Source organism: Aulonocara stuartgranti, assembly GCF_965226115.1.
Source record: "Aulonocara stuartgranti genome assembly, chromosome: 2".
NCBI classification, from domain to species: Eukaryota; Metazoa; Chordata; class Actinopteri; order Cichliformes; family Cichlidae; genus Aulonocara; species Aulonocara stuartgranti.
In genome coordinates this window covers 29,726,998-29,744,364 of record NC_138940.1, presented here as the reverse complement: position 1 = coordinate 29,744,364, position 17,367 = coordinate 29,726,998, and the positions used below count along the sequence as shown (strand labels likewise).

The 17,367-nt window shown below is 40.9% G+C and overlaps 1 protein-coding gene and 2 long non-coding RNA genes across 7 annotated transcripts; 2 read left to right on the top strand and 1 right to left on the bottom strand.

Annotated features, from left to right (window-relative positions):
• Positions 1-111: 111 nt before the first annotated feature.
• Positions 112-6,593, bottom strand: LOC309687571 (myozenin-2-like). Of its 2 annotated transcripts, none has more exons than XM_082502631.1 (6): positions 6,455-6,593; positions 4,603-4,696; positions 2,510-2,658; positions 2,111-2,264; positions 1,368-1,551; positions 112-598 (listed from the first exon to the last, which is right to left on the bottom strand). In XM_082502631.1, exons 2-6 carry the CDS (start codon positions 4,682-4,684, stop codon positions 415-417), a joined length of 753 nt encoding a protein of 250 aa, XP_082358757.1. In that variant the 5' UTR covers positions 4,685-4,696; positions 6,455-6,593; the 3' UTR covers positions 112-414. The 2 variants fall into 2 exon arrangements, with proteins under 2 accessions (XP_082358757.1, XP_082358758.1); XM_082502632.1 differs by having other exon boundaries at positions 2,183-2,264; positions 6,455-6,588.
• A 1,484-nt stretch (positions 6,594-8,077) lies between these two features.
• Positions 8,078-11,148, top strand: LOC309691506. Of its 4 annotated transcripts, none has more exons than XR_014272027.1 (3): positions 8,078-8,209; positions 9,822-10,331; positions 10,422-11,130. It is a non-coding gene; the product is annotated as an uncharacterized lncRNA (long non-coding RNA). The 4 variants fall into 4 exon arrangements; XR_014272026.1 differs by lacking the exon at positions 8,078-8,209 and having other exon boundaries at positions 9,734-10,331; positions 10,422-10,542; positions 11,074-11,148; XR_014272028.1 differs by lacking the exon at positions 8,078-8,209 and having other exon boundaries at positions 9,734-9,949; positions 10,217-10,331.
• Positions 8,359-9,572, top strand: LOC309691520. Its single transcript, XR_014272031.1, has 3 exons — positions 8,359-8,545; positions 9,355-9,410; positions 9,492-9,572. It is a non-coding gene; the product is annotated as an uncharacterized lncRNA (long non-coding RNA).
• Positions 11,149-17,367: the final 6,219 nt, after the last annotated feature.

Below are 17,367 nucleotides of genomic sequence, written 5' to 3'. Positions count from 1 at the left end.
CTGTGTGCATTATTCATCATTACTTGTATAACGGCGTCTGGCAGCTTCTGATTAATAGAGAAGATGTAAAGCTGCAGAGTGAAGGGAAAGGAGAGGGCAGGCAGACATTGAGACATTGATGGGATCAGATACTGCTCGAGGTGACAAACAGGAACAATAGGTAGGACTGATCAGCCTGTGGCAGCATTGTCCTGGACTTGACTGAGTGTGTAATGAACTTGGGAGTTCGCCTCAGCTCATCAATCCACTCGGCAGTAGAAAACCACTTTGTATATCATGCAGGAGTACTTTTTTTCTTCTTCTTCTCCCCTGCGGTGCTTTAGGATTAACAGAGGGTTCGTCTTTGTAGGAGGAGAAGAGCGATCATAGGCCAGAGTTTCAGTCTTTAGCTTCTTTTAGTCTGTCAGCTTCTCTTCATAGTTCATTAGATTCAGGGCAGTAATCGGGTCCCCATCCCCTGGGTGCTCTGTTGAAGTTGGGGCGACGGCACATGCGGTCCAGAGCGATGCCAGGAAGTTGCTGGGATTCTACAGCCTCAAAGCTGATCACCGGGATCACCCGTTTGCTTGCCACAGCGCCCCCAAATGGCATTGGAGATCTGAGAAACAAAGAAGAGTCTTTTGTGGTTAAGTAAACACTTTATGGTGGAACATTACCTAGAAGTGTTAGCTTACACTCCTTCCCTTAAAGCGGGTGTCTTTCACATGATACCTAATATGAATTTGGAAGTCCCTGCTCTAAACAGAAGGCTCTTTTAACGGTTAAAAAAAAAAAACCCTAACAGGCATTGGGGGTGAACTTGACCTCCTTTACTAACACTGCTGCTCTCACTGTTAGAGTTCAGATTTAATTAAGCCTTCATAATAACTGTAAGTGTGTAAAAAGATCCTTCCACATTGGCTTCAGTTTCAACCTGGCTGTCAGAATTTATTTATCTGACAGCTTCAAGTGAGTAAAGCCAGTTGGTCTTTCATATATTCTCCGTTTATCCGTCTGCCCAAGCGTAACCTTTGTCCTGCCCTCGCTTGTGTGATGCAATTCCTTGTGTGCCATGAGAGACGTGATTCTCTTTCGTGTGCTGGTTTGTCCTGTGGGGCCATTTAAAAGCTTGCAACCCCTCAGTAGATCGTTTTTCAAGAGCCAGTGTTCAAAATAGCCATCACAGATACGTCACTCCTAAGGAAGTGCAAGCCAGACACTGGATTAATTTTCAAACCATGGAAACATGGAGCGGAGCCGACGGGAAGATATGATAGTGATGGATAAGGTGGTGAGGTCATCTGTGGGACTATTTGTAGAACTGTGGGCTTCTAACAGACTAAGATTTACCACTTTTTGATTTATTTGGGGTGAAAGGGCAGATTTACCTGTTGAAGCACCTGTAGTTGGAAGCCTGTAGTCTTTGTGGGGGCTGGGGCAGCTGAGTATTGAGGGTGTTCAGGAGCTCCTCATTGTCTCCCAAAGCTTCCATCCATGGTGAGCAGTAGGATTTGGGGATTACCGTCGTGTTGAACTTCTCACGAGGAATTTCCTTCAGAGGGCCGGAATACCCTGACATGAGCAAAAATGTAGTATCAGCGGCTAAAAAGTTTGACTTCAGTTGTGAGTGTGTGCTAAATTCTATGTAAATGAGCTCAACTAAAAAAAACTCAAAACCCACTAGATAAAAATTATAAAAGCTCTCCTTATTAAAGCAGACACAGATCTAATATGAATATGTTTGATATCACCCCTGTCAATAGGAAATAGGAACTACAGTAATTAGATCTCAGTGTGAATCCCTGATAATAAACAGTGCTTATCTCACTGTCAGTCAGAGTGTAAGCGGTGCCTTCTGTTGGGGCAAATACACAACAGCACTCGGCAAAGATGCTCACACTTAATTGCTTTCTACAAACTGCCAACTCTCCTGGCACCAATAACCATCAAACAAATCCATGTGCCCGATGCATTTCCAAAACAAAGGTGAGCACTTGCAAACCAGAGTGTGCTACAATGACCATGCATTGCTCAAGCGTTTCCTCTATCCAGGCACTGGCATTGCAACGAGCAAGTCTCATGGCTTGTGCTTTTGGCAGTCCTTGGCAATCCTTTCATTGTCGTGTATTACCTGGAGCCAGGACATCAGGACTGCCCTTCTTTGCTACAGTCTTCTGAAGGTTCATGACCAGGCTATGCTTACCAGGGATGGAGAAAGCCTGGTTCTCTTTTCCTGCCTGCACCTCTTGGATGACTTGCTGGGTAGGAATGGGCTCCGCATAAACCTAGGAAAGATACTGGGTTAATTTACTTATTACTTTCCTAACAAGTTTCCTTGTTGTGATGCTGATATGGCAGTAATTCTTCATGATGTGAGGTAAAGTGGCCTCTTGCTGTACTACAAATTGCACAAGGGCTAAGAAAATGCTTTTTTGCTATTAATCGTAACTGTTCGATCCATGTAGCACACTAAGCTGTTACAAGAGAGTATACACATGAGAAACAGTTTCCTAATCTCTCACTTTCTTACATTACTGGTGTTGGCAGCACTCTCTACTGTGAATCTCTCAGCCCTCTTCTGTCTCTCCTGAAACATGCGAGAACCCCGATTAGAGAGAAGGTTGAGCTCCTCCATCATCACGTCTTTTGGAACGCTAATCTTCTTCCCCAGGTTCAAACCTTGTGCAAAACAGGATACACAAAGAGATACTCATGTTTTAAAAACTGATTACACGTGGCATTTTTTAAGTTACAGCTCATACTACAGAAAATAATTTGCTTCAAGATTTTGTGCAGTGAGGCAGCGTGGATGTGACCCTCCATAAATACTTTTAGCTGTTGGTGCTAATTAATGATGGCAGCAACTTGCAGACGTTTGGAAGGAGAAGGGCAGTAACAACAGGCTATTAAGGACCTTTGGCAAATCATAAAGTTCCCTCTGGTCCTCTTATTTCTGTCAACATTAAACAGCTGAGAGGGACTTATATATAAAAGTAAAAGCATGGGAAGCCTCACTTAGTTGGTATCCTCAGAGCTTTTGCTCAGGGTCTCTTCTTGTGTGATATCCCGGCACTGTGGAGGGTCTCAAATAACCTCAAGGTGATGTCAAGAGGTGTGTAATGTCTGTTGTGGTCCAAGGTTGCATGGGTAACCGGCATATAAATAGGCTCTTTGGATGAAAGACTTGTGTAAGAGCGGCTCTCTTACTTGCACATGATAAGTGTTCGGGGAGGTTTGGGCATGTGCCATCCTGGAGGAGCTGTCTTTGATCAGCTTGTGTAAAATTCAGTGGTGGGAGTCACATTTTGCTGAGTTTAGGAGACTTAGTTTCAAAGTGTAGCTGGCGGCCAAAACTGGAAAACAAACAGTGCAAATGGGATGGTCCCCACTGGAATGTGCAGAGAATTTTAACAGCACTTTGGCCTTCCGGGGATTTCAGTATACTACAGTTCATTTCTCTCCAGGCAGTGGGCCAGCATGTGCTGATGTTTGGCTCAGTTCAATCTGTTGGTCCCAGATATGCTATATGTCACATGGGACATGGGCTCATATCCACACGTTATTTTATGGAATATGAGGAACTGTGATCCTGCATGAGGAAGTTAAGAGTAGAAGGTATGTGAGGGTGATACAAGACCTGCATGAGAACAGTGAGAGATTGGTGAAGTGTGTGGTAGGAGTGACAGAAGGGTTCAAGGTGGGAGTGGGATTACTTTCAGCCCCTTCCTTTTTGCAATGATTGATGGAAAAAAAAATGGCGCTGGCAAAGGTCGGCAGCCTTAACCCAATTTCCTTCGGGGTCAACCTTCAGGATCAATAGAGTTTTATTGAATTGAATTGAATGGACGGGCTGACAAATGAGATCGGACACAAGTTTTTGTGGACTATGATGTTTGCAGAAGATATCTGTAGTGAGAATAGCAAACAGATGGGAGAGAGCCTGGAGATGCGGAGGTATGCTCTGGAGAGAAGAGGAATGAAAGTCAGTAGAAGCAAGACAGAAATCATGAGTGTGAATGAGAGGGACAGAGGTGGAAAGGTGAAGATGCAAGGAGTGTATGCAGTAAAGGTGGATGAGTTTAAATATCTGGGGTGATCCAAAGCAATGGACAGTGCACAAGAGAGGTGAAGAAGAGAGTGCAGACAGGGTGGAGTGGGTGGAGATGAGTGTTAGGGGTGGATTTGTGACAGAAGGGAAAGGGAAGGTTTTTAAGATGGTAGTGAGACCTGCTATGAGGTATGGTTTGGAGATGGTGTCTCTGACAAAAAGACAGAAGGTGGTGCTGAAGATGTTAAGACTTTCATTGGGAGTGACCAGGATGTACAAGATTCGAATGAGTCGTATAGAAGAGGGATAGTGGAGAAATGATGCTGAATATAGAGGCACGAGAAAAAAAAACACAGAGAAGATGGATGTAGTGAAGGAGGACATGCAGAGAGCCTCTGTGAGAGATAATGGGATAAAGGTAGATGATCTAAAGGGACCAACTAAAAGAAGAAGTAGACCAACGTGCATAAAAGCATTGAAACTAATATGCAAATGTTTTGTACACATATGTCAGTTCTATTTCCTGATGCCCTGACATAGGCAGTAATAAAACAAAGCATCTAAAATACACTTACCTCCCCTGACTTCCTTAGACAGACCCATAGTCTGCAACAACCTCTGCTTAGTCATGTGATTCACGTCTGACTGCATCATCATTCACAGCTTCCTCTAAGGAACACATACATTTTCATCATCAGTATAAGGGCTAATGTGTAATTTCTCCCATATAACATAAACACAGAATCTTTCTAATCTGTCTTTCTTTCTTTCTGATTTAGTGACATTTTATAATTAGATATTTTTATATCACTGATGTTGATAAAACTTAGCTATGCCACCCCTCACCCATATGCCACAAATCCTTAGTAATGTAACCCAGTACTTAAAGAAAAATGTTTGGATTCTGTGTAAAATGTAAGAAATACAGATTACAAAAAATTACAAAAGATCGAAAACCAATTTCTTAAACGAGAAACTGAATTTTTTTTTCATACTGAATATGTTAAGTAGAGAATTATCTTTTGGTCAGATGGATTATAAACAACTTCTTGCACAAATTCTCTGCATCCTGTGGGTTAAAAAAGAAAGGGACTATCCAGCTTAGAGGTGGAAAGCACCTACCTGCAAATTGCAGAGACTATCCATATTATGCAAATCTGGAGAGGCATTATTGATGCTGAACGTTATACACAGGCATCGGAACATACAGTTGGGTTCATAAATATTTGGACAATCACACAACGCTTGTAGCTGTGTCTCTGTACACCAAAATAGATTTGAAATCACACAGTCAAGATGTGATTGAAGTGCAACTTTAATTCAAGGGGTTCTATAAAAGTATGGCATTAACTTTCAAGGAATCGCAGCCAATTTTATAAACAGTCCTCAAAAATAATTGGGCAAAGTAACATACATACAAATATAAGGATTGTCTATTTTAAGAAAATACCAATTGTACTAATTTGGCTACTTCAGATCTTTAATATTTAATTTGCCACAGAATAACAACAGAGATAGGCCTCACCTGGTCAAGAACCTGCTTGTAAATCAAAATCCAATTACTTATGATCCTCTGAAAATGCGGGACTGTGTTTAAAAACGCCTGTGATTCCCAAAGAGTTCATGTATTTTTTTAAACCCCTCAAATTAAAGCCTAAAGGCTACACTATAGTCACATGACTGTCTGATCATAAATCCACTGTGGTGGTGCACAGAGGCAAAATTACGAAAAGAGAAGGTCTTAATTATTTTACTAAAACTAAACCATATTCATAAGATCATGACTGTAAAGTTAAAGACTCTGGGCTCTAAACTTGGGTGCCTGCAGTCCGGGCCTGTCAGTCACTGAGAGCGTTTGGTGCACCATGAAACCCAAATTATGACAAGGGAGACCGCAAACCGTTAAGTAGCTGAAATCGTATATCAAGTGAGTACAAGAAAATAATAAACTTGGTCAATAAAGTCCTCAAACCCTTACAGGCTGTCTGTCACCTGTAGAAAAGTAAAAAAAAAAACCCCAACCAACCAAAAAAACAAAAAACTGTATAAAAACAGTATAAAAAACAGTTTTTGTCAAAACAAAGTTAAAAATTAATAAAATCATGTCAGTGTTTACATTTAATCTGCACTCATTTCACATACATATAGTCAATGATGATTTGCACTGCATCACCATACTCTTTTTTAAAAGGTGGCCCAGCTTTCTTTGAAAAAAATGTATATTCTGCAGATTTTTTTTGGTACACACGTACTCCGGTCATGGGTCTAAACAAAACGGGCAGATTACTTCTTTACAATGAAAATAAAAATATTCACTTAGCTGTTCAGTCATGCTTCTGATAAACAGTCATTTATGAATCCTGTGTCTTATGTCACTCCTTATTTGGATGATACAAAGGTTTGCACTCCCCTTATTTTAGTCCTTACCTGCTTCTCTTGCTTCTGCTGCCTGCCTGTTTGCCGGGTGTTGGAGCTGGTTGGGGTGTTTGTGTGGTTTGTTCTTTTACTGTTGCTGGGATGCTTCCACGCTCCACTCTGACACTCCTCAGCACAGAGGGAGCAGTCTGTATAAAACTCATCCCAAGATGCCTCCAGTGCTTACCTCACTGAGTTTATTTTAGCAGAGGGGTAAGAGGGCGAGGATGGATCGAGGGAGTATTTGAGGAGGAGGGGTGGCACTAGCGATTTAGGGAAAGGGACGAGCACAAAGATTTACATCCTGACCTCAAGCTTCTGTGATGATAAAAATTGGATCCCTTCAGCGTGTGTGTTTGATGACAGCAGCTGTCCAGACACTTGCGCACTGAGGCCAAGCCCCCAGCCTCCCCCGTTGCAAACTTGGACACTAGAACGCGGTTTTGGAGAAAGAGCTTCAGGACTGATCCGAGGTTGTGGCTCTGAATCTAGTTTGGTTGTTCTTTGAGTTTCTAGAGGTGGGAGATCTTTAGCTGAGTTATTCGGCTGTGTAAATGATCACAGTAAGCAACCATGCAATACTTTTACTATCTGGATTTAATTTATTTGTTGGTTTACCAACTGCAGAGAAACTCAAATAGTGACTTCTGCATAAATACTTTTTGCCTTGCACAATGCGTAATGACCTTTAACTTTATTTTTGGATGCCCTTTTTGAACTAAAGTTAATTTTATCATGCAGTTTTTCTTCCCCCCCCAAATTGATTCATTGAGCTCAGCAGGAGTCTGGAGGGGGGGAAAACCATTTTCTTTATCCCTGCTGAGATTGGATATCGATTTTGCACCTGCCCTGCTCCACAATACCACTATCTCCCAGTGGGAAGCCTCCCAGCCTGAAAGAAAATGTGAAGTCATCCCGAGTCACAGAAAATCAGCTGCAAACAAACAATAAAAGCTGAAGAGTTTCTGCCCATTAAAGGTTTATTTAAGAGTGTTTGTTTAGTAGAAAAAGCAATTTTGCTTTTTTTAAAAAGAAAAACCCCCTCATAAAGGTTTAAACATTAAAAGAAAAAATAAATCTGCTTTGTGTGGTTCAGTCACATGTCGGGAACAGTGAAAACAGTTCATAACTCAAGTCTACTCTGAGCTAGATAAAGTAATAAATAAATAACACACACATACACATTCAGATTTTGTGCATTGATAATTTTATTGCAAACAAGAGGATGATAAAATGAAGGCAGAAGTTTCTCAAATTGGTCTCATCTGTGTTCGAGAGGCGTCTTCCGCAGGGAGTTTGTGTCACATCGAGAGGTGCACAGCCACCAGGCACTGACAGCTGACACAAGAACAAAAGAGTCCCATTCAGACTCAAGGGTTTTGTGCAATTAGGGCGCCTTTAAAATCGTTTGCCCCGCTGGCCTTCAGATGAATCCTTATTGGCAGAGTGAAGAGCTGGAGAAAGCAAAAGCAGCAGTATAAGTACACGTCTTTTTATAGCTTCCCGCTAAAAGCTAAATGCATTAATATTCAGCTTGCAGCCCTGAAAAAAGTCATCATTCTGAACTTTTCTTATCGCTTGCAGGTGCCTTGGGGAGGACTGTTGCAAGTCAGTCAGCTGGGGAGGCGTCTTGCTATATAGTGCTAGTCAGTCTGAGCTTCAATCCAGTGAGAAATAATGTATGGGCTTCTGTGTGAGAGTCATGACTTCATCAAGGAGTCTTACGGAGACGATGTGTGGAAGCTGGTCAGAGAGAGCAGATGTCAGGTGGGTACACTGGCATGGCTTTATGCTTTATAGTCATCCATGGACTAATAATATATTTTAGGTCTGTAGTGTGTGACTGCATCCAAGTCAACATGATAGCACTTTTATTCATTGCTCTGTCACTTTTGTCTGAAAGGTCATAGTCAACAGGCCAGAACAGCTTCTTCACCTAAGTCAGAGCGTTTGCATTTGCAGGTCTATATTGAGAGTTTCATTCCCCGGATTGCAAAGGCAGCATGTAGAGTGACAGCAACACCCCACAAGAGGCTGATGAACTCCTGGGGTGTCTGCTTCCTGGGTTTTGTTGAGAAATATGGTTATGACAGGATCCTTGAGGTGAGAAAAGATACAGATGACAAAACTGTCACGGCTGTTGTTCTGCTAGTGGGTGTTACATGAGTGTAATACCATGCAGCTTCTTCCATATCCAGAAGATATCGGTGGGTTTGGAATAGCTTGTGTAACTGCAATAAAGGACTAATAACACTTAGATATAGCTGGCGGACTAAAACATGGACTGTAAATGAAAGATATTCAGAGATAAGATGAAATAACATCAGATTGGATTATTTTTAAAATGGATGAAATATTCTGCATTAAACATCTTAAATGACTTTGTCCCTGTATGATTACTTTATTAAAAAAGTCAGAGTAACATGTGACTAAAGGTGTAATTTCTCTGTAGTTAAATTGCATTTCACTGTATTTTATCAGCTCTTTAGATTTTTCCCCACCTTATGGTAGAGATGTAGTAGGGATTCAGAACAGTGATGGTGAAAGGAAGAAAAAAAAGTTAGGCTTTGTTTCATCATTTTACGATTATTTAGGGATGCAACTTTGATGATTTGTTTTTTCTTGTAAGGCGGTGAGGGAGAACAATCCTCAGAGGGTTTATATTCATATGATAAAGGGACAATCCATCATGCACATCAACATAGTCAGGATTAAATAAAGCTAAAAAAATAAAGATGTAAAAAGGCTAAATTAATCCAGTCCATAATACGGCCTGTGCTCTGAGAATTACAGCTTACTTATGATGTACGATGAGGAAATCTTGTTTTTCAGCAAAATTACCATGAAATTATGCATCACTTAAAACAACCTAGAATGTACTTAAATGTAATTACACTCTAATTTGTTTCCAGAAAAACCTGACTTGTCACCCCCTTATTCTAGTGTACCTACCTTAAAGTATTTGTAGGTAAATATAATTACATTAAAATTCAAATAAAATACAATGAATTTCCAGTTACTTACAAAGGGATTACACGCTTTGTTGCAGGGCACATTACAAAGGGTTTCCAAAGTCATTCTCTCTCCATCCAAGTGCTGTGCCGACACATACGTGACTTTGTCAATGGCCTTGATAACTTTCACGAATACCTGCTACCCCAAGGTGCAGCCGCCGACCTTCTTCTGCCAGGAGGAGGAGTGACCCTCCACTACAGGTCTGCTACAGCAGGGGTGGGGAGGTGGTTGGGGACTGACTGCAGCGTTGGGCTGGGGCAGACAGGAGACATAACAGACATAAAAGCTGGAGTAGAGACAAGGAAATGCTGCGTGGTTAATCTCTTTAGAAAGACATTAGATTTTCTTTGTCTGTCCCCTGCAGGAGTAAGCGATAGGACACTTTGCTAGGGGTCAGCTGAGGCAGATGTGGAAACAATTTTATGACACTGACATCCATGTGGAGGTGCTCTGTGAGCAGATGACTGGGGACTACTCCCATGTTACCATGAGGTGTGGAAACAGAGAAAAACATAGAAGATCAAGTGGTGGGAAGAACTCTTTATTTTCATTTATTGCAACTGGATACTTTTTTTTTCTGCATGTATTTTGGAAGTGACAGTTAAGATATAATATAAAAACATGAAATCAGTGGTTACCAAATCCTCATGCCCCGCTGCCTTTTTCTAAAGTTAAGATCTTCATGCTTCTTTCAACACAGTTTTTTGAAAACTTAACTTTAAACTTTTAAAAGAAGCACTCATCTGCTTCACTACACAGGCTGAACTTTGATAACTCAGCCTACCGGCACATCATGAAAGAGGATGAGGAAAAGCAGAAAACCTTTCCCATTACTTCTGACTTCTTCTTTGAGGTCTTCCCCTTTAACAGACAGGTAATTATTTTAAATTGCCCCCTCTTTATATAACCGCTGGCAGTCTGGAATGAAATGAAGACACACTCACTGATCCTTTAAATGATTTAGGACATGGTGGTGCAAAAATGTTGGCTTGAGCCTGGCTACAGTCTTCCCTGATCTGGATGGAAAGAAGTTCAATGAAACCTTCTTGGTGGCTCGCCCCCTTGTGGAGTTCACCTGGAACATGGTGAGAAATTTCAGACGGCAACAATGTTCTTGTTAACAGCAAATAAAGTTCAGACTAGACACTAGTTAGATTACAATGTAGTCTTTAAAATATGAGCTATTCAGAATACTGATCTAGTATTGTGTAAACAGATAATCTCCAATCCCCAAAATCTGTTTCAGATCATATTCAAGCAGCTAGCTAAGCGAGAGGAACCATCAAACCAAGACCGAAGCTTGTAAACAGTCACAGGGGTGTGTGTCTGATTTAGAGGACTTGTGGTTTAATCAGATATACTGTAGTCAGACACAAAGTAGTGCCTGGCTATTTAAATTTCATTCTTTTAAAGAAGTGTGCAGTTAAACTGTTAAACTGTCTGTTCTTGTGCAAGGGAATGAATATTTCACCTAGAGTGGAATCAAATTTTTGAGGTCCTGCAGTTGCAGAAATTCAACTCTTTGATGTTTTCAATTGACTGAATTTATTTGACCTGATCCAAGCCCGGGTAAAACACGTTCATGAGTCTCAGTGCTTCACCTTGTTTATCCGCAGATTCTGACTATGAAAATGTCAGCTGCTCTGCTGATGTACATGTGGAGATCATGGCCTACCAGTCTGTCATCGGAGATGATTATAAAGGTCAAGTCCTCTCTGTTATTCGCAAAAATGTATGGCGAGACTCGTTGGGTTCTTCAAAATATTTATATATATTTTCAATACCTCTTTCTTTTCTTTTCAACATGAAACTGGAGCCAGTAGAAAGTTTCTGAAGTCCAAAGGCAGCCCAGAACAAAAGCTGAGACAGAGTCAGGCAAGCTTTCTCTCAGTTAGCGCTTCCTATGCCAAGCTGTTGTATCCAGCTTCACTCTGAACACACAGATATGAGGGTATTATCTGTTTTCATCAAACTGCCATCAAGAAAATGAATAAAACTACTTCCCCAAATGTCAAACTACTCTTTTAAAAAATGCTAAGTCCATTAAATTAAGATGACATTGTTATCACAGTGTGCAAACCATTATCCCCCGCTGAAATGTACTGCTGAGTATCTACAGTTAAAATCTAACCTAAAACACCTCTCTGAATGTTTGCTTTCTCACCGTTTGATTGCCCCTCTTTTAGGCGGTAACAGTGCTAATGCAATGGAGAGCTGGAGTGATGGGAGCTGCTGCCTCAAACTAAAAGGACAAATGAGATACATGCCAGAGTGGGAGTCCATCATCTTCCTGGGAACCCCTGTATAAAGCCTCACGTTCACCTCCAAAGACACAAACATGCACACACACCTACACACACCTACACACACTTACACACACACACACACACACACACACACACACACACACACACACACACACACACACACACACACACACAGAAAGAGAACTTTATTAAAAGGCTGCAGTTGAAAAGTAAAACATTCTAAAAAGCAGCAAGAGCTAAAGTGAATTATGAGTGAGAAATAAAAGCCTGGGCAGTGAATCAAATCAGAGGCCCATTCTAACAGCACTTACCATGCATGAAATGAGCTGCTAATTAGCTTGTAATCAGACAGTGCAGCTCTTGTGAGCCTAATGGGAACCCATTTGCAATTGAGAGTGTTTTCCACTGAGTACATTACAAAAACACCCCCCTCCTCTTCTAAAACATTTTGTTTTCCAAGCAAAATGCCCTTATCCCTGTATTGACAAAGCTAGTGAAATATCAAATGCCACACCACACTGCTTACATTATTAATGTTGCAGGAAACTGAAAAAAATAAAAATAATAATGCATCCCATGATCACAGTTTTTATAATTTTATAAGTAATGATAGTATAATTTGATTTTATTACACATAACTACCACTATCATTGTTAATTAATGTATTTTTCCACCTCCACTGTCTTTCACTGCATGTGGAGGTTGGAGAGCCTCAATGTGATGTTTAAGACCGGCTTGTACATCAACGACCTGAGGCTGCACGACTCGAGCAGAGACCTGGTGCTGGAGGGAACGCAACAACAGTGAGAGGAGCTAAAGAGAGCTCTCATACAGGTACTTGGTGCTAAAGTGCAGCTGTATTCTGTATGAGTGATCGGCTCGCTTGTCAACCTGTATTATGCAAAGTTGCTCTAAAGCCCAGCTTTCAGTCTAGCAGAACCAGTTTACCAACCTTTTGCACAAACTAATACTTTTTCTCTCTTTCTTCTCACTGGGGAAAACCAGGAGCAAAGGCAGTCGAGTAAGCTGGAGGAGAGCGTGAAGTTGCTGGACTATGAGATGAAGAAGACTGAAGACCTTCTTTACAGGATGATGCAGAAAGGAGAGCTGGCTGTGAACACTTCGGCTGTTAGAAAATGCTGTTTTTCTACTGTCTGTACCAAGCTAAGCTAACTATTATTGCACACAGGTGGTACTGTCTTTGTACAACATGCTGGGAAAGAAACCTTGAAGGTAATAAAAGGTCATTTGTTTACAAATGTTCTGGTGAAAAATGTGGCTCCATGTCAAAGAAATGTTTCTTCTTCTTCCACAGAAAAAGGCAAGTGAATATATATTACCAGCATAACTTTGATAAATTTTACAATGTCTTCAGCGGACTCAGTTTGCCTCATCAATATTAGGATACAGACGCTGCCCTTAAATACTTGCCTTTAATTGGCTCTAATTAACTCTAAAAGAAATTGAGATGAAAGAAAATGGTCCATCTATAATGAAGAGGGGAGTACTGAGGGTAGCTGTCATAACAGCATGATTTGCTGTGGCTGCGCTAGGGAGTGAAGAAGGCCCCGAGACATGTGTGCTCTGTGCACTTACTCTAACTCACACGCATGTATGAAGCACTTAAAAAAGTCAAATTTTTTTTTCATTACATCTCCAATCTAGCATTTACTAAAGCATAAACTGAGCTGTTTATATTGTGAAGAGTTCCCAGACACTTTGTGTCTTTTCTCCCAGGTTTTCCGTGATGTGACCTTCCTCTTCAGTGATGCAGGGATTTACTCGCATTTGTAGCCACATCACACTGAGGCAGGTGGTCTCCATGCTCAACACCATGTACACCCTATTTGACACGCTCAGTGTGACACAACACATCTTTAACTTTTTTCTTTCTTATTGTAAAGCACTTTATACCCAAGTGTGTTTGGGTAAGAACACTTGTCCTTTATTATGCAGGTTGAGTACAGTGGAGATGCAGACACGGTAGTTGCTGTGACATGGCCTTAGACATGATGCACTCCATAGATCACCTCAAAGACCAATCTAACAGCAAAAACATACCATTTTTTCTTGGTGGGTAGAAGCTGCGTAAACTCCGGTGACAACAATCAAATACAATTTAATACAAGTTATGCTAACTTAAAATAAAGAAATTCTGTAATATTAATTATGGTAGTAGACATATTTATTTATTAATTTTAGGAAGCTTAGGGTAGTTAAAGGAAATATTATTGGAAAATTAAGGGAGAGGCGATAGAATCCCTCTTACATACACCGCACAGCTTTCTAAAGAATGCTTTAATGAATGTATGACAAGCAACTGGAAATGGGTCATTGGCTAGAAGCTATTCATCACTGCAGGTGTCTCAGTCATGGTGGATTGTTGCTAGCCAACTCTTGCAAAAAAAAGATCCACAAAAATAAAAGTCTGTGCATGATAATAATAACTGAAAAAAATACACAAATCAGGTTTAGACTGTACCAGTCCCACAACTTGTCAGTGTGGAAATGTTCCTTGCTCAGTATGTATGTATAGTCAGAATGTCTTTATTTAGTTATTGTTGGTAATTTGGGGGATTTTCTGGGGACTGATGACTCTGTCAATCAGGAGCTGCACATTCAGCGAAGCAGTGCCTCCTACAAGCACCTGAAAGGAAGCCACCTCATGTCTGAAAGGAGGGGCATCGTTAGCATCAAGGTCAGCGATCAAAACTCTCCCCATAGCAACGACACCTACTTCATTTGTTGCGCATAACGAGCCATTACAGAAACATGTAATCAATTATCTATTGCTGTGGAACAAATACGCATCATAGTTTAAATCAATTCAATACAATTTACCTCAAGAAATTGTTTAAAGTAGCAAATGACAGAAATAAGAACACAGGTCTCAAAAAACAGAGGATGAGGCAACGACGTAACAGTATTAAATAGTCTGAATGTTTAGAAAAGTATAACGGGCATGCCTGGATATTGTGGACAGGCCTTATGAGACCCAAAGACTGGGGGTTTCATTTGTGTTAATGGATGCCTACCAGCAAACAGAAAGGATAAACATTTATGAACCTCAGAAACACATGAAATAATAATAACTGACAATGTTTTGGCTCTGGGGAGTCAGCACACTCAGTATTCACAGCTGGTAATTGCAGTTTGCTTCTTGATTTACTGCTTTATCAGTGAGCCCGACTTTGAGGCTGTACATTCAGCGATAATACCGGCAAAGTGACTCCCAGAGGTTTCTGAGGCACCTGATTACACACACCAATCTCAAGAAAGCAACAGCAATTCATTTTTCATCAGGGAACTAAGAATCTGGCAGCTGCCATTTCACTTCCAAAGCAGAAATTGTGCCTGTGAATCTCTGTCTTTGAATATAAGTTTGTATGTTAGGTACATTTATGGTAGAAACCCCCCCCCAAAAAACAACAAAAACCATCAAATTTCTCTTCTTTTTTCTTCCCTTTGTACATTTACAAGGCAATGTTGAAATAGAAACATAGTGGCTGAAAGGCAAAATGGACAAGCATTGTAATGCTCAGGCAGCGTGTCCTCAGTTTGAGACAAGGACCATCAGTAAAGCCATCAGCAAGGCCACCATATTGGACCCTGAGGCCACAGGGGATGAGCAGGGACCGGTAAAGGTTCGGCTGAGACACGCTTGAATGGTGCGCACTCTCATTTGCTTTATTGCCACAGTCATTATCTCTGATTCCTCGAGGCTCTTTCTGTCTCTGCGCTCAGGTTTTCCCACTGGTACCAGGGGAAGACAAGGATGATGTCAAGTATGTTCGCTCTCATCGTATGAAAATGGAGATTTCAGGCCATTTTCTGGGGACTCGTTGAAGGAAAGCAGGATGGAGGAGATAACTGTTCATGAGTTGAGAGAAAAACTGTGGTGCAGGAATTTTTAAATTGCTGAATTAAATAAAAAGATTTTTTTCTTTTGCTTTTCATATATACACAGTTGAGTCAACCTTGCTGTTTTGTTATTAGGATGATTAAATAACGTCTTCCTTCTCCAGTCTTACTATAATGATGGTCTCCAGGACTCGCACCTTGATTGGGACTCGCGTGGGTCAGAGGACAGAGACGACACTGTGGTTCCCGCTGCTCCAAAAGTGCCATGTGCTCTTTATCATGAATCATAAGATAGTAATGCAATCGAAGCTAAAATGCAGTCACGTAGAATTCAGAATGCTGAATATTAGCCTATAAATGACAGATAATGAAGATCATCTTGTGTTGATGTCTGTATATAAGCTGTAATGCTCAGAATTACTAGTGACCTCATGTGGTGTTGAATTTCCAATATGGAAATAATTCATTAAGCTCCAAAAGTGCACAAATTGATTTTATTATTAGTGTTAATTTGCTTCACGACTGAACAGACAAGTCTCAGTTTCAGCCACTAAAGCTCTGTAAGCTTGTGTCTTCCAGCCAGACACAAGCTCAGTAATTTCCTGCACTCCTTGTTTTTGCTGCATCCAAATGTGATGTCTTGATTCACCCTTTAAACAACCTCTCTCCCCCCACCCTGTCCCTTCTCCTTTCTCTCTTTCATTTGTTAGAAACACACAGCAGTGGCACAATAAAATCACCTGTCACCTCAGTGAAAATAAAGCATGATGGCTGCTGGGCTGGGTGCCAATGCATTTATTATTGTTTTTCTTGTGATTCAGTGGCATTCAGACTCATGTGCACATATATTATACATATATTCAACAGATTTTTATTGGACACAATAGCTATGGATCTATGACATTTAAGTGCATTTGGATTCGTCTTACCTAAACTCATGTGAGCTTAGGAGGAATCCTACTAACAATACTGTTTTGGAATTATGCTTTCATTGCACTGCTACTGCAGGAAATTCCCAAGAAAGCTTAATCACAACCACATGACAATTATCTTGGTCTGGCATCACAGTCAGACAACATTCCCTACTGACTGGTTATCAGATGAGCTGCACTTATATGTGGCGTCCTCATGATCTAGGCTGCATCCGTTATCTGCATGCGAGTCTTTAAGCGACGTACTGATGGAGCAATGGAAGCAGAAGGCGTAGAAAAAGGCTGAAAGGAGCAGGACAAAGACCACGCAAAAAATGACCACAATCAGGAGGGTGGATCCTTCTATGTGAAAGCGCTCACGTGGCAGAAGTGCTGTGGTGGTCAGGAGGCTGAAAGCTGTCGGGCTCGCGTCAAACCTGGGATGGGGAGTGAGTGTTGGGAAGGGCGGCTTCATGGAAGACAGGTAGGCGTCTTCTGGCATGATGGATATGTTCCGTCAGTGGGTTTTGGAAGGTTTTGTTGTGGCCTTAAACAAACCAACCAACAAACAAACAACAAAACATTTTAACTAGCGTAAAATGAATCCAAGTGGAGTTTAAAAGCAAGATAAGCATACAGTATATGCAGTGATAAGCCAACCTGTTGAAAAGACAACATTTGGCAATAGAAACAGTTATTTTGAATCTCTATTAATGTAATGACATTTTGTAAATTGTTAACTCTTTCAAATGTAAACATTAGCTTTCTGTTCTGTATTTTTAAACTGGCAGGTTAATGAACACACAGACAACCAAACACAGAAAAAGTTTTTTGATTCCTACCTGCAGTGTGTAGTTGCAGTGTTGTGGTC

Excerpts from the sequence above, each read along its gene's own strand:
- LOC309687571 (XM_082502631.1), bottom strand. The coding sequence starts at position 4,684 with ATGATGATGCAGTCAGACGTGAATCACATGACTAAGCAGAGGTTGTTG. Across the intron at positions 2,265-2,509 it reads GTGCTGCCAACACCAGTAAT|GTTTATGCGGAGCCCATTCC; the intron begins GTAAGAAAGTGA and ends TATCTTTCCTAG. Across the intron at positions 599-1,367 it reads AACTACAGGTGCTTCAACAG|ATCTCCAATGCCATTTGGGG; the intron begins GTAAATCTGCCC and ends TTTGTTTCTCAG.